General features: G+C 41.9%; 1 protein-coding gene and 1 long non-coding RNA gene across 2 annotated transcripts in view; one reads left to right on the forward strand and one right to left on the reverse strand.

Annotated features, from left to right (window-relative positions):
* Positions 1-3,367: 3,367 nt before the first annotated feature.
* LOC144464248 (uncharacterized) lies at positions 3,368-3,870 on the forward strand. The gene is made up of 2 exons (XR_013492000.1): positions 3,368-3,504; positions 3,717-3,870. It is a non-coding gene; the product is annotated as an uncharacterized LOC144464248 (long non-coding RNA).
* Positions 3,871-6,059: 2,189 nt separating this feature from the next.
* Positions 6,060-15,624, reverse strand: part of srrm4 (serine/arginine repetitive matrix 4) — a 103,932-nt gene continuing 94,367 nt past the window's right edge. Inside the window, exons 9-13 of the mRNA XM_033620540.2 lie at positions 12,151-12,473; positions 11,755-11,943; positions 8,611-8,712; positions 8,356-8,511; positions 6,060-6,473 (exon numbers count right to left, since the gene is read on the reverse strand). Coding sequence (XP_033476431.1) covers positions 6,203-6,473; positions 8,356-8,511; positions 8,611-8,712; positions 11,755-11,943; positions 12,151-12,473 — 1,041 coding nt within the window. The 3' untranslated portion in view covers positions 6,060-6,202. The remainder of the gene's footprint in view (positions 6,474-8,355; positions 8,512-8,610; positions 8,713-11,754; positions 11,944-12,150; positions 12,474-15,624) is intronic.

Consider the following 15,624-nt stretch of genomic DNA (forward strand, 5'->3'; position numbering starts at 1 on the left):
GAACGTCAAAAAAACGACGCATCCAGGGTACCTTGCACGTCGTATGGGGACCTCGAAAGTCCATGACCAAACGTCGATATGTGACGAGACACGGAAGCTAAGTAATGTACTGCTGTGTATTTAGCCACCTAAAAAAGTCAATATCAGGTTAAGTGTACTCAATATTTTCTGTACTGTCCGATAGCGATTTCTAACAGGGAACTGAAGCCTTGATGTTATTACTCTCTTCAAAGCCACACTCCATTGAGAAATACAGTGATTTAACATCACTATACAAGAGCTGCTGGTCTGCCACTGCCTTGATCAGTTATTTTGTTTGTGTTATTGTGTGACTTAAGCATTTAAAAGGATAAGTTTGAATCCACCAAAGTCACACAATAATACACACTACCTAACTCACCAAGGCAGCAGTAGACCAGTAGCTCCTGTGTTCAGCGACCCAAAATGACTGTTTCTGCCAATGGAGTCTGGTGGCTTTGACGAGAGCATAGATGAGGAACTTCCTCGTCAGAAGGGGCTGTCTGATGGAAAGGTAAAGTGCTAAAAACACTCTCAATATCCACCTTATTTTCAAACACGGAAGTAAATAGTGATCAACTTCCGTGTTTTTGTGCGTGACTTCCGGTCAGCCGCTTTCCCTCATGCTTTCCTTTACCGGAGCTAACAGTGCAAGCTAATTTTTTTCAATTTTCAATTGTTTATGTTAGTTAGTTAGTTAGTTAGTTAGTTAGTCTGTGTATTTTATATAGATAACTGTGCCCACGTTTCCGTTATCTGGTAATTACCAGTAAAAATAATTCCCTCTAAACGTGAATAAATCACACGTCAATCAAAAACTATGAACCAAAAAGCACAATCTATCCTGAGTGAGACAAACTGCTTGATCCCCGTCTCCAGTGTACCAGCAGAGAACCTGCAGAACCGAATCAGCGAAAAAACACACCGGGCTACACAGCCTCTCTACCTGAGCAGCTGAAGCTGCGGCTCGCACCCCCGACACACAGACACACAGACAGTGCTTCTGCATGCCAGCCACACGTGTGCACAACTGTGAGAAATAAATATGTGAGGTGTACGCTGTTTTTCTATCTTTTTCTATCTTTTCTTTCTTTCTTTCTTTCTTTCTTTCTTTCTTTCTGTCAGCGACATACACTCCTAACACAGGACGGGTTGTTTTAATTGACTGAGTTGATTATTAAGCCATAGTGATGCGCGGATTGGCTCTGATAGCACCCGAATCAGCATGTACGCATCAATCATCCAGCCGTTAAAACATGATTGAGCTAGCAAAGCAGTCTTGTGTTGCTATGTGTGGTATTTATTCAGTTTTGGGAAATCACGATGTCTAGAAAGCATCAGTGGCTGCAGTTGACGGGGACAGCTAACACTAGCAGCAAAGCTAACATCAGGACATCATCTGTTAAAAGCCTCCCGTTGTCGGATACGACATGAAACTACTCCAGTTAGCTCAATCATGTTGTAACTAAGACATCCGCTGGAAAATTTTCAGGGACCGTTTATTGAGTTATTGAGTTATTACAGACACCGCTAACGGCTAACAGCTAACGGCTAACGGTTGACCCAGCTAATCTACGATAACCACGTTATTAATTACAAAACGTGCACACAGAAATAGTAACATTTGTTCAATCATTGTGTTTATAGACTTTACAAACATCGGATTAGTCTAAACAGTGATATAGTGACGTGAAAAATGTGATATATAGCTAAACTCAACAAGGTAAACAACAAGGCGATTCCCATTTACACAGTGGTCAAGAGTGCTGGACCGGAAGTGTCGCACAAAAAAACAGAAGCTGGCTGCGTTCTGTTTTGCCTCCGTGTTTCCGTGAAAAATAAGGCGAATAGCATACACATCAACTGTTAGGGATAGTTTTAGGTTGGACTTTTTAAGGTGGCTAACATATGTTTTACTGCTGCCCTCATCCACAGCAGTTCACTGCTTAGCTTCCCTGTCAGTGCTCCTGCTGCTTCTCCAAACTGGGGATGTGCTGACAGACATCTACTGCATGTGATACACTGATTATGGATAAGTACTTCATAAAACCCCACTTCAAAAAACTATCCCTTTAATGTCTTTATTACATTATATTTGTCAGATAGCCTGTGTGAGGTCTGAGTATAGAGACAGTCATTAATGTTACGCTGCATGTCTCATTTGTTTTGACAGTAACAGTAATTTAGACAACTCAATAGGAAATGAGTTTTCAATTTTTTCCTGAGGGATGGAGGGGCAGTAGCTTTGCCCCCCTCCCTCATGGCTACGGCCTTGTACCGCAGTAATAAATAAAGTGTGTTTTCATCTGTTTTGAGAACATAAAACAAGACTGTTTTAATTCAGAACATGATTTTATAGAGCTTATTCTAAACACGCATTGAAAGGGAGTTCCATGGGGACAATTCAATTTCCAGGTGACACGTTATTACAATGCAGAGTTCCCACTGGCACAAGATAAAATGTGACAGTATGAAAAACATATGCTTTTGCAATATGCTCCTTCATATGGAAAACAGGGAGAGTATACATAATTTAACACTGAAACACTGGATCACTATTGCTGTATGAGCTTGTTATTGGGATTTTTAAAATAACCAAAGACATGATCAGAGGGATCTTCAGCACAAAGACATCTAGAGTCCACTGATTGATGCCTGACACGCACATTGTCTCCTCTTCTTCCACTGGTCAGTGCATCGTATCCATCAAACATTTTAACATCCAACAAGGCCCAAATCACATTCTGTAAATCAAATAATCACACTTTCTGTATAATCTATACAATGCAGATGCATATTTACACCACATTAATTACATATTCAAAATTATCTTGCACGAGAACTGATGTAAACTTTACATTGTGAGATGGGGGGAGGGCCGCCCATCTAGAAAGTTTGTCAACAAGACTCCACAAATCTCCCGCTTGACACGAGTCGTCATCACTTCATAGTTTATGGATGACTTTTGTGCCAAGTCCCTTCCTCTTCCAGCGTCATATTTCCCTCATTCGTCCAATTTAGTTGACATTCAGGGAAATAAGCTGAGAGTATTGAGTGCATAGAGAGCAGTCTATCAGGCCTGGAGCAGTTACACAGACAGGATGACGGGTTTGAAATGAGTGAGAAATATAACTCTCTTAATTATATGGAAAGGCAGTTTCAAACTTATTTTGCAGATTCAAACTCTGAAGTCAGCCTCGGAATTAAATTTGAGGAAATAGTTTGACACTTTGGAAAAAAAAGGCTCAATTGCTTTCGTGCTGAGGGTTATGTCTGTACGAAAGATAAAAGTTATGATCAGCAGCTGGTTATCGTATCTTAGCATACAGATGAGAAATGGGGGAAACAGGTAGCCAGGCTCTGTCTAAAGGTAAAAAATACACTTGCCAGCACATCTAAAGATTCCTAATTAACATGCATGTCTTTGTGCTCAAGCAAAATGTAAGAACATTGGACTATTTCTTGGCCAGGCGCAGTGACTGTGAGGTTTCCAGGCAAGTGGTGGAGATTTCACGATTGAGTTGCATCCAGCCAAGAAATAGTCTGAGACTCTCGTATGACTTGTAATTCTACACTTAAAGGGAAAGTTTGTATTTTTCAACCTGGACCCTATTTTGCCATGTTTTTGTGTCTAAGTTACTAATGTGAACAAGTATTCTTAAAACTGGTCCAATATTGAGCGAGAGCGCTGCAGCCAGCAGCAATGCAAACAGCTGCAATATAACCACATAGGGCATTCGTGCACCAGCAATTTAAATCCATTAAAAGTGCTTGTTTTTGCCACCGACAGGCTCAGATTGTTACTCTAAGTGTCTGACAACATTATGGAAATGATCCCTACAGAGACAGACCTTTCTGTTGAAGAGTACGATCCTTTTTGTTTCACCAGAAACAGCCTTGAAATTGGTATAACAAAACTCACCAAACTCCATTTAAATAAACAGCAACTTTATTATTGTAAAACACACTTCATTCAAAGCTGACAGAAACTAAACACACCTCACAAACACAATTTTGGTTCATCTTATGGCTGTTCCAACAATCACTAACTCTGATTTGGTTGAAATAAATCCTTAATTCATGCAGTTAGATGTGTAAATATGCTGGTTTTACAGTCGCTAAAATTACTGTTTATTTAAGTGGAGTCTGGTGTAACTGGCAACAGCAAGTTCGGGGCTCTTTCTGGTTAAACAAAAAGGATCTTACTCTTTAACAAAAATGTCTATATTAGTAGGGATCCTTTCCATAATGTTGTTAGACACTTAGAAAAATAATCTGCGCCTGTCAGTGGCAAAGCAACAACACTTTTAGTGGATGATCTTTGACAGCGCTCAATTCAGTCTCGCCACTGCAGGCTGCAGCGCTCTCGCTCAATACTTGTTCCATTAGTCACTTGAAAAATACCCAACTTACCCTACAGCTTTTGGCAAGGATTTAACACCTGAGATATATTTTAATGAGTAATCTTTAGAGGAGTTGGTAGACAGATTTTATGAACCTCCTGATAGGAAAGCCAGCTGCTTTTCTATTTCCAGTCTTTATGCTAAGCTAAGTTAGCCGGCTGCTAGCTGTAGCAATTAGGTGGCATCAATCGTTTCATCTTACTCTCTGCAAGAAAGAAAACAACTATATTTCCCAAAATATCAAACTTTAGCTTCTTTTAAGGTCAAGCACCCAAAACAAAAGGTCAGACCTTTTTATCTGCTCCTCCATCTTTTGACTGTTTGCTTCTACTTTGAGGTTTATGTGTGAGTGAGGTGGCAAAACCCAAGAATAATTTACAACAAACCAAAAATAAATTACAGCAGTGTCAGAATAACTATAAATTGACAGTGTTGCATAGAAAGATTGACCACTACTGAGAGGGACAACAAACCAATAAATATTAAATAAGTAATAAATATGAGCAGTGCTGCACAATTACAAACTTGACCTTCTGTCGTGATATAACTCAAGAACAAAAACATCACTGATTTGATTGGTTCCAGTGTTGTAGCAAAAAAAAAAAAAAAAAAAAAAAAACATTATCGTTTTTTTTCTGTGCCATCTTTTCAAATCACAACTATCAAATAAAAATGCAGAAACTTGCATATATTAGTAGAGCCAGCCCAAAATAAATTGTAAGCACTGAAGTAGATAAAAAAGTACAAGTATATTCACCTTTAAGTATCCTTTTCCCTTAAAATTCATTATGTTTTATTCGCCATGAGTTGTCAAGGAAATACCTCCTCTGACACAGGGAGATTTTGTCAAATGAATCCCCCCCTCCCTGTCCCCTGCGCAACGTTTCGATCGCTCTCTGTTGTATTACACGGACTGACATTTCAATTGTTTTCCACTTGATCAGAGGATAAATTAATTTGACATTTGAGCTGACAGGCAGTTTGCTCGCCGTCAGGCCACCCTCGCCGTTTCATTTTTCAGAGGAAACGCGCCTGCTCTCCGGCTTGTGAAGTGCTGAGATCAGAGCAATAAACCTTTTCCTTATCCCTGACAAAGATCCCTCTGAAGCCATTTGTAAACACTCAGATCAAGCGGCTCAAATGTTACCTCAATGCTTCACTTCTTGGGGGAAAATCCATAACATACAGACCTGTGGGACAGTAAATGCCCGACGTTCACCTGGTGCATCTGCTCTTGCATTAGCTAACACATACTGTACATTGCCCCCCAAAAATAACATCAGAATAAAGTCATTTCAACTCTTCTTGGTACGTTCAGGCCTCATTATGCACCATTTTAAAATAAATACTAAGATTAAAAATGTTAAAGCCTTAATTTAAAAGAAAAATTAAATGGGAAGTGCATGGACATAAAATAAAGAACAGCGATGTGCATTGATCAAATGCAGGAACACTGTTTCTGTCTTATGTGCAGTTCCTGTTGTAAATATCTGAGAGATGAACAGTCTCAGGCCATTGTGAGTGCTGATGCAAGAGGATGCAGTACAAGAACAAAACAAACAAACAAAAAGACATTCAGTCTCCAGTGGTCTCTGTGGGCAGAGTGAACAGGACTGCCTCAATGAAAGATGTGGTTGGACCCCTGCGGGGACATTTCCACTCAAGCGTCAAAGCAGGGGCACGGAGACGCACACACTCGATTGCTCCTCCAACATCCACCGTCCCCGCTCTCAAATGGAAACACAACCGGAGCTTCAGTCCCTTAATGTGCTCTCAGAAACCTAATACCTGGTTTTGTTGCGTTTGTTCAACGAACCTCGACTCCGGCTGCGACTGCGGGTCCCAAAGATTGAGTTCCAGGATGAACTGCGGCTGTAGCTCCTGTAGGAGGAGTAACTGTGGCTGCGGCTCCGGCTCCTGCTCCGGGTGATGCTGTGGATCGGGCTGCGGCTGCGGCTGCGGGTGAAGAGGCTGCTCCAGGACGACACGCTGGTGGACCGACTGCTGGAGGAAGGGCTCGGTCGGAAGTAAGGGATGGGTCGCTTCCTGGCACTGTGGAAAGCCAGAAAGGTGAGCGGTGTGAAAACAGACAGGAAGAAAACTCAAACTGCAATGTGTACATTTATACTAAACCTTAAAGCTGCAATGACCAATATTTTAATATGAAATCTGTGTAACCTGGAAGGGGTCGCTCTGGGGACAAACTGACAAGAATTATCAACCCACTCTGTGGTCCCTTTCAGCTCTATGGAGCAGTACAATGTCTTTCAGTTCATTGTTTTAGTTCAGTAAATACACTGGACACTACCAGCTTTGTGACAAACAGCAGACAAGGTTAGCAGCTAGCTGCTGAACATAGCATTTTGGAGCAAATGAGACAGATACTTCCATCAAAACAGAACTTAAAGGGTCTGACGCATGGAGGTGGAACGGTTTTATGTCGGCAGCGTAGTGCCCACCCTTCGGTTCCCCTCTATGTTAACATCATTAGCCCTGTTAGCACTGTTGCCATTGTTAGCACTGTTTGCGCTGTGAGCCCCGTATGCTGCTAGCTGTCAGCTCAGCCACCTCCATGTTGAGAGCCGTATGCAGTCTCTGAATCACAGATATGCTCTGAATGTTGCATACAGCTCCTTTAAAGGAGACTTAGGGCCTCTGCACAGAGTCTGTTTTTTCAGATGCATTTTTCTAGTCCATCATCCAAAAAAAAAAAAAAATTGTTATCATCGTCATCATCATCCACCTGAATATCACTATCTGACCTGTTGAAAGTGAGCGATCTGAGTTATGAAATGATTCCGTGCACCCTGTTCCTCTGTCTTATCGCCACGTCTTCTTCACTGATTCTTGGTCAAACGTCTCTAAAGGCTCTGACGGATGCGAGAAACGCAGAAAATCGAACCTGTTCCAAAAATTTTCATGACAGACAAAAGTTTCAGACTCAGTGTGCAAGCGTGAAGTCGTATTCAGTTTTAGACAAGCAGCAATTTTGAACGAAAAAAATGGACTCAGTGTGCAAAGCCCTTAACGTGGAAACACAACTCCAAATAACACTAATGCTACTCTGTGTCTGCTTGACCTGTAAGTAGGCTAACTGTTTGCGAACAAGTTCCAATATCAATACTGCAGTTCTCTTTTCAGCATATTTTGTGTCTCTCTCTGGTGGCCAACTGGGGGGTAAAATTACCAAAAAAAAAATCTAATTATTAACTTGTTACTTTGTCACTCGCTACTAAAGTGTTACCAAACAAGTTTCCTTACACATCTAGTGGACACGGAGCAACGATTGTATCGTTTGGCATTACATTTCTGGACACCACTTAAATGTAGGTGCAATATTCACTCTCCTTTTAGCTCTTTTTTGGTCTCCACCAACTCCTATGAAAATGACCCGTCTCTTTAGCAGCTAACTTTGTCTGTGTATGAGTGACACTGTTCATATTACAAAGTCAGACCCAGGCCCAGAACAGTGCGGCTTTAACACGATATCGATTAGTGGGGCAGTGATTACATCAAATCTGTTATTTGTAACCTCTCTGTGGCTGTCATGTGCTCCTTTATACATATTTCTGTGTGCTGCTGTCAAAGACCAGCATGAAATAAAAGAAAACTAAAGCTAACTGTGCAGCAAGCAAGATCTGTTTTAAAAAGTGACTGTCACGCTTTGCTTGTTCTTTTTTTCTACATCTCAGATTGCCTGTGTTCCACCATCTGCTTCGCACCTGTGGTGGCTTTGGAGCTGACGATTATCTCATCCTCTGGCTTAATGCCATCTCAAGGTACACAGCTCATCAATACCATGAGAAAGATTTAAGGTTGGGGACTTGTCCAACTGAGGGGGCGGAGGGTGGGAGCAGCAGGACATATTTACATAGAGCACATTTCATAATAATGTATATTGTAGCTGTAAATAACCAGGCTGGGAAAGCTGTACCTTGTGATTCGGCGTGCTTCCAGATGGCTCGGTGAGTCTCTCCTTCTTTTCTTCATAGGAGAGTAGGATTTCCTTCTTTGTCTCTTCCCACTGACCTTATGTGTGTGCTTCATATCTGTGTCTCTGGAGCTGTGTGTTCTCTTTCTGTCTCGTAGTCTGGGAAGCAGCCATGACATCAACAATGTAAATGTATATTTGTTCTCGTACCCCGCTAATAAGGAGTCATTAGCAGCTGAAACATTTGGTAAAGTTCACCTGTCAGCGCTGTGTCTGGAGTAGCTTCCTCTGGAGCTCAGGCTGGCCACACTGCCTCGTCGCCTCAGATCAGCTGAGTAACTTGGAGAGCGTGAGTACGAGCTGCCAACGAGACAAATGACAATTATTATATACAATTACAGATTACAGAAATTTCTGCAAAATAAAATATCAGTTTCCATCAACTTCCTTTGCAAATATATTATATATACACACAACATCAATAATTCTGATTCATTTTTGTTTTCCTTGATGGATTTGCCCCATCTGAACTTTAAACAAACTTTGATCTTAATAATAACCATATACCGGACGCCAAGATGGCGCCTATTCATTCCAATGGATTTGCTTGTCTGCCACATGTGCCAGAATTTTGCTAGCTTCTGGAATTACTTCTGCAGTATGCAACCCACTGAATATGTGCAGTTTCTCCTGCTGCGCACCACTGCAAATTCCTGCTTGTCTCATAGACTTGAAGACTTGTCATGGATTTTTAAATGGCTTTTCTCGGCTCCAGGAAAGTTTTACGTAGCTATATAAAACCCTCATGGCTCAAAAATAGAAAGATTCAAAAGTGACCTTGTTGGTGGACGTCTCTTTCGCAATGGTGGCCAATGGGAAAAATGCGTTTTGGGCCACAAGGGAGTTTTTTGCTGTTACACCATGAGTGGCCCCTGGGAAAAATAACTGCAAGGCTGAGTGGCTTCCCAGGAGGCCTGACCCTGACAAACCTGCTCTTTCTATTCTTTACTTTTTGGGCTCTCAAGTGCACTGTAGGCATGTAATGATGAGTTTCAGTGCATGAATGTGCTTCTGCAACACAGATATACAAGTAGCAGGTACCACCATGTAAAGGTGTATTCAAACAAGACTAAGGGTGCTTTCAGACAATGGGTCCGTCCCAAGTCTCTTATTTTTATAGTGCTACTGCTAGCTCCTTGCTTGAACCGGAAGTCGTTGAGGTCCGCCATCTTCTAGGCCGTCCCAAGTCTCTTATTTGTGCAGCGAGGAGCTGGCGCTAGGAGCTAGCAGCAAGCTTTAAGCAGCTACGAGCTAGGATGGTCGAGAGCTTCCTATCCGGAAGAGTTTTTCAGCTGAACGCCATGGCATATAAATACCCGCCCTCTACATCTGGCATATTTGAACGAGATAGCGGAGAAACAGTACAAGAGTAAGTACCCGTTACATGCATTCTTTGCAATGAATCGCTGTAATTCACATACCTACTTCAAAGAGTAATGATATTTCATGCAAGATTGTTATGTTGCAGTTAGGTTTATTTCAGCCACAACCCCTTGCGTTGTTCATCGGACTGTCGGTGATGTGCGGCTGTGTGTGACCAGAGTCATGATGGCGGGGGGTGGGGGCTACTGTTTTGGTCAGCGAATATGAGACTTGGGATGTACCCATAGTAACGCCAGACGCTGGCTGCTTTATAGAGCAGATCCAGCGGTGCCGCCGTCATCAGAAATGGACGTTGCTTCATGTGATGCTTCAGTGGAAAGGACGTCTCATGTCTCTTAAACCGACAATGCTCGCTTATTGCTCCTAGCGCTAGCTCCTTGCATTTTTTCCTAGGTGGGAGGGGCTAAAGAGCTAGCAAAGTCGGCTAGGTAAGATAACTAGCAGTAATTTAAGAGACTTGGTACGGACCCCTAGAGTTGTCTCGCTTTGGTCTGAATCAGGGACTAATTTTGTTTCAAAGTTGTATAACTGCCTAGAGTTGGTTCATGTTCTCACGGCAGCATTCACAAGCAGACCAGATCAAATGCCTTGCGTGAGAAAGCTGCTCTTGATTGGTCAGAATTTCCATGTGGGAAAAATCCAGGAAGTAAAGCAAACGTTGAAGAAGAGTACACTTGCAAGATAAATGTGACACTTTCTAATGTCACAATGGAGGGACAACTACACAGGTTGATTTTAGCGCTGCTCATCGTGGACTACATTGCTGTCATTGTTCATTTTAGTCAAACCATACAGTTTGAAAACGAGGCGCAGCTCCAACTAGAAAACAATGTTTTGATGCATTGGATGTGCTGAATGTGCATATTAAGGCAGTACAGGAGGAGGTGCACATTAATAATCCTCCAGGACTGTAACATGCTCATGTTTAACCCAAACAATGTGTCATGTGACTGCAGTTGGTTCACATCCAGGTCGGAACACGTTCTCACCACAAACCAACCGCACCAGAGTTCATTTGTAACCAGACTGAGACCACCTCTTCAAGAAGGTCTCGTGTTCACACCTGCCCAAACAAACCGCACTGAGGGGGCAAACAAACTTGAGTTTGATTGAACCGAACCAAACAGGGCAGGTGTGAAAGCACCCTAAGGGACCACCAATAAATGAATAACATTTAATTTATCAAAACACAATTTAATGTGCATGTGTACGTGCATACCTACACATGCCCGCCTACGCTGGGAAGCAAGACATACCAACTTTACTTGGGTCTTGAGGAGCTGCTGTGTTTGTTCATGGACAAACTGAACCCTACACTGAACATTCACTACCACTTGACAACTTAGCTGTTAATTTCTCCCCTGCTTTGATCGCCAACAGCTGTCCGCTCTGATCCAACATCTCTCTTTCTCTCGCTTGACTGGTACACACTCGCTCTGCCCTGAGCTGTTCCTTCAGATGAAACTGACAGGTGAAGTATTTAAGTCCACACAATGAGGAGTGGGTGTACAGATTGTGTGTCCTTCTCCTTTTATTGATGGTTGTTGGTTAGAATACAGTGAAAAAATATGCTTCTATGGCAAATAACTTTGCTTTTATACAGCAGTTGTGTCTTCCTGTTGTGCCTTTTCCCTGTCTGCCAAAGTGGCGCATGGCCTGACAATTTCACGCTACTGCAAACAATCTACCCATATTTGCCAGGTGCTAATTTCAGACCTTGACTATGAATGTCTTTACTAAATTTTGTGCCAATTAATCGAGTAAAAGTGAAAACTTTGACCTGCTGGTGCTGCTAGGAAAAGTCAAGGAATCACCAAACTCTGTAGGAGTCATCCTCTGGGCACCATGAATATCTGTACCACAGTTACACTTTTTTATATGCAAACTGAAATACATGTGAGCAGAAATGTACTTTTGTTGGATGTTAGTCATGTTTAATTTAAAAGCAGTTAAACCCACCTGCAAGATGACAGTGACAGGCTTCGAGAGTAGCGACCGGAATATCTAGAACTCCTCGAGGATCTGCTCCTGCTGCTGGATGACCGGGTTTTCAGTCGTCTTCGAGACGTCTCTCTCATCCTCTGTGAGCAGCTGGAAGTCTTTGGAGATCTCATGACCTCTACCCGACACCCCAAAGTTATCTGCTCTCTGCAAAGGAAGCACGTTTTTCTGCTTTAAGTGACAGAGCTCACACTGTATCCTGGGTTGTTTTAAAGAAATGCTGCCCCTTATTCTCACTGGTAAACTGAATATTTCAAAAGAGGAAACAGAGCGTGGAAACGGAAGACAAACAACTTGCAATTTTCTTTGGAAGCATTCGTTCAGATGGATTATTTATTATGAACGTAACATTACCTCTTGCCGTTTCCAGTGAAAAGGGTTGCAGACAGGCCGTCCTCCCCGTAAGGTTTGCACAGGGAAGCGTAGCTGGTCACAGAGTTTCCTGAATCAGAGGCATTGTCTCTGTCAGTGAACTTCAGCTTCTCTGGCGAGGCCAGACGTTTACAGCGGTTCCTCTTGTTGTCAGTGACACTCGCCTGAGAAACACCAGTTTTGCTCGACGGCGGCGAAGATGTGTCATTCCCAGAATCGTAATCGTGCGGACCTTCGGTCTGGCTTGCTAAATGCTGAGACCCTTTTCCACGTAAAAGCTCGCTTCCAGGTTTTGGCGACAAAATCTGCAAACAGACAAACAGGCTGCAGCTTAAAACCACGTGTGTGTTGACCAATGGAACCTGCTATCTGCTTTGATGCACTGTGAATACTCTAGTACAAAGGCACATATTCCCTTGAAAACACAGAGAAGTGACTTCTTTTTTTTTTTTTTCCTCGGGACAGAAAACTTTGAAAGATAAAGACATCATGCAAATTTGAAGCATGCGATTAACCCCAAAAGAAAGTCTGAACTCAACTTAAGTCAAAGAAATCAACAAGAAACAAATTGAGATAAAGTAAGTCTAAACTAAAACAATTATATGAAAGGAACAACAAAAGAGCAGAGAAGAAAGAAAAACTATGCGTGGAAAGATCTACCGGCTCTAACTCGAGTGAAGAGAAAAAGAGTAAACAATAGCCCCATTGAAAAAGCCTCATTTAAAGAACATTGAACAAACATCACAAAATGGGTATTATGTAGAAATGAAAAGGATTGCAGACAAAGAGAGATCCCATCAGTCTAACTAAGAAAGCCCTCAGAATGGGACAGATGACTGTGCTCTTTCTCCTGTAAGAAGTAAATAATTAGCCTGCACCGACCTACAAGTAAATCCCTAAATCTGCGGATAGCATCGACTTACCAATCAAGATTTCCTCCTTAAGTAGGTAAGGTGTAAGAAAAAGGGAAGAGCGGGCAACATAAGTGCATCATTAGAGTCGTAAATTGCAAGAAAAAGACAATAACCCTCTCTTCAAACCCAGAGCCAGTTAGACTTATATTGGCATGTTCCTTTTTCTTTCCTTAATGGTGTATTGTTTGGGAGTTTTTCAGGAGTGAAAGGTCCCAGAAAACTTGCTCCTATGCGATTAAAACTACTGCACACTAAAGCTATAAAGCATTTTTTTTATTTACTATAGACGGAAAAAGATACTGACTCTCCGAGGATCATAGTTGACTAATCTTATAAAATTATGATCTCTCTTTATTTATTGAATGCGAGGCACTCAGAGGGTTTATCCAGTCTGTCCTCCCCATTATCTAGTCTAGAGTCAACACAACAGACCAACCCTGAGGGAAATTTCCTCTTTACCACTTGCATCGTACTCAAGAGTAAAAGATTTCACTTACAGAAAGACACATTTTAATCAGACACATTCTTCACTGTCACCTGGAGATTTTTTTTTTTGGACAAGGCTGCCTTCAAATAAACATTTCAAATGTTTTCTTTTTGAGCTTTCTTTCCCTTTTGGTGCCACAACGTTTCTTATGCTGCGACTACAAAAAGAAATTCATCACTTATATTCACAGGGAAGGCTGACATTTATTACAATCAACCACATTCATGTCGTTTTTCTGTCCGGTCATACCTACCTTACCCTTTACCGACTGCTTTTTTTGGGAAAGAAATATTCAGCAAAGATCATTCTGCAGTACTTCTGAAATTATGTGCTTTTATCCACCAAAGACTCATAAATAAATGCAAACACCACTTAATAATTGCGATACAGTAAGGCTACCCCTCAGCAACCATGCAAAGTCCTCCTGAAAGGCTTCGGGATATTGAATGCCGGGCATGATTCAATATATGGATTAATTTATTGAATTTCAATTAAAACCCTGTGGTGTGTAATTAAAAACATTCGTCTGCGCAATTAACATAACTTAATGATTGCTGGAGAGAAATTAAATATATTTCATGCTCCAATAAGCATGAGACAATGAGTTTAAGGACACAGCTGTATTTATGAGGCTCTCTGGGAGAACATCACTTTAAAAACAGGAAAGGAAACTCAACCTGCAATAAACAGCGCGGTTTTAAAATTCAAAGTGTGTTTTCCACTGGCTGTCAATCACTGTTTAAAGATGTTGTTAAAAAGATGATGGTTTCATTTCGGCTGCAGTTCAGATCTGCAATCGGAGTAATTGAAACTGCTGGATGTGTAATGTGTGGAAGACGCATGGACCAGAGGGGCCCAAATGAAACGGCTTTATCTCCCCCGCACCTGCTTCTGTACCATGTAAATTCTGACTCCTGATAGAATGCTAGTGTGCATGTATTTAGACGTCACACACGACATACAATATATAAAAAAAACATATGATCATGACAGCAGGTTTGCAGTAACTAAGATTTTCTGACCTGCTTTTGCGGCAAGAAAACGGCATTAACTGCAAAATGCAAAGCAAGTGATCATTCTTTATCTTAGTCTCCTGCTTCAGCCCACTCACCCTAACGATTATGCTGACATTAAACGAGCACGTGATTTGCATCCAATGCCAGCGTTGGGTGCCAGTACAGGAAGCAGTGTGGCAGGTCCCTAACCTTACAGCTTTGACTAAGCACAGTATGTTGCACTATCATGACCTTGGGCAATAAACAAGCGCTTCCTTCCTGCTGCGAGCAGCAACATTGTTTCGTATCAGCGTACTATGCAGTACGCCACAGATCTTACTGCAGACAGCTCGTAAACTACAGGCTTTGTTGCATCCTGTAGGAGTCTAAATCTACACTGACAAAAAGGAAACATAGATACAAGTCTTTTGGTTTTGCTCCCACTTTTCTTCAGGAGTTGAAATAGAAAACATAAAACCTTATTTATGCACACAAAAGGATTAGTTGTCTCAAATTATGTCCAAGTTTTGTGTTTGCTGACTGTCCACCAGAGCTGTTGCCCATGAATTAAATGTACATTTCACTACCATACGCTGTCTCCAATGTTGTTTCTGAGAATTTGGCAGTACATCCAACCATCTTAAAATCTGTAGACCAGGAGGAGGAGGCAGGACCTCCACATCTGGCTTCTTCACCTGCAAGATCATCTAAAACCAGCCACCCGGACGGCTGATGCTACTGGAAACCATCTCAGGTCTGGTCTCAGACAATCAATGCAGGTGAAAAAGCAGTTGTGGAGATCCTGGGTCCTGGGTTACAAATGGTGTGCGGTCATTATGGTAGTGAAATGAACATTCAGTTCGCTGGTAACAGTTCTGGTGGACGTTCCTGCGGTCAGCATGCCAATAGCACACTCCCTAAAAACGTTTGGCATCTGTGGCATTTTGTCGTGTAATCAAACTGCACATTTTAGAATGGCCTTTATTGTAACCAGCACAAGGCACACCTGTGTAATAATCATGCTGTTTTTGATACACCACACCTGTCAGGTGGATGGGTT

The sequence above is a fragment of the Epinephelus lanceolatus genome, chromosome 9 (genome assembly GCF_041903045.1).
Source record: "Epinephelus lanceolatus isolate andai-2023 chromosome 9, ASM4190304v1, whole genome shotgun sequence".
Taxonomy (NCBI): domain Eukaryota; kingdom Metazoa; phylum Chordata; class Actinopteri; order Perciformes; family Serranidae; genus Epinephelus; species Epinephelus lanceolatus.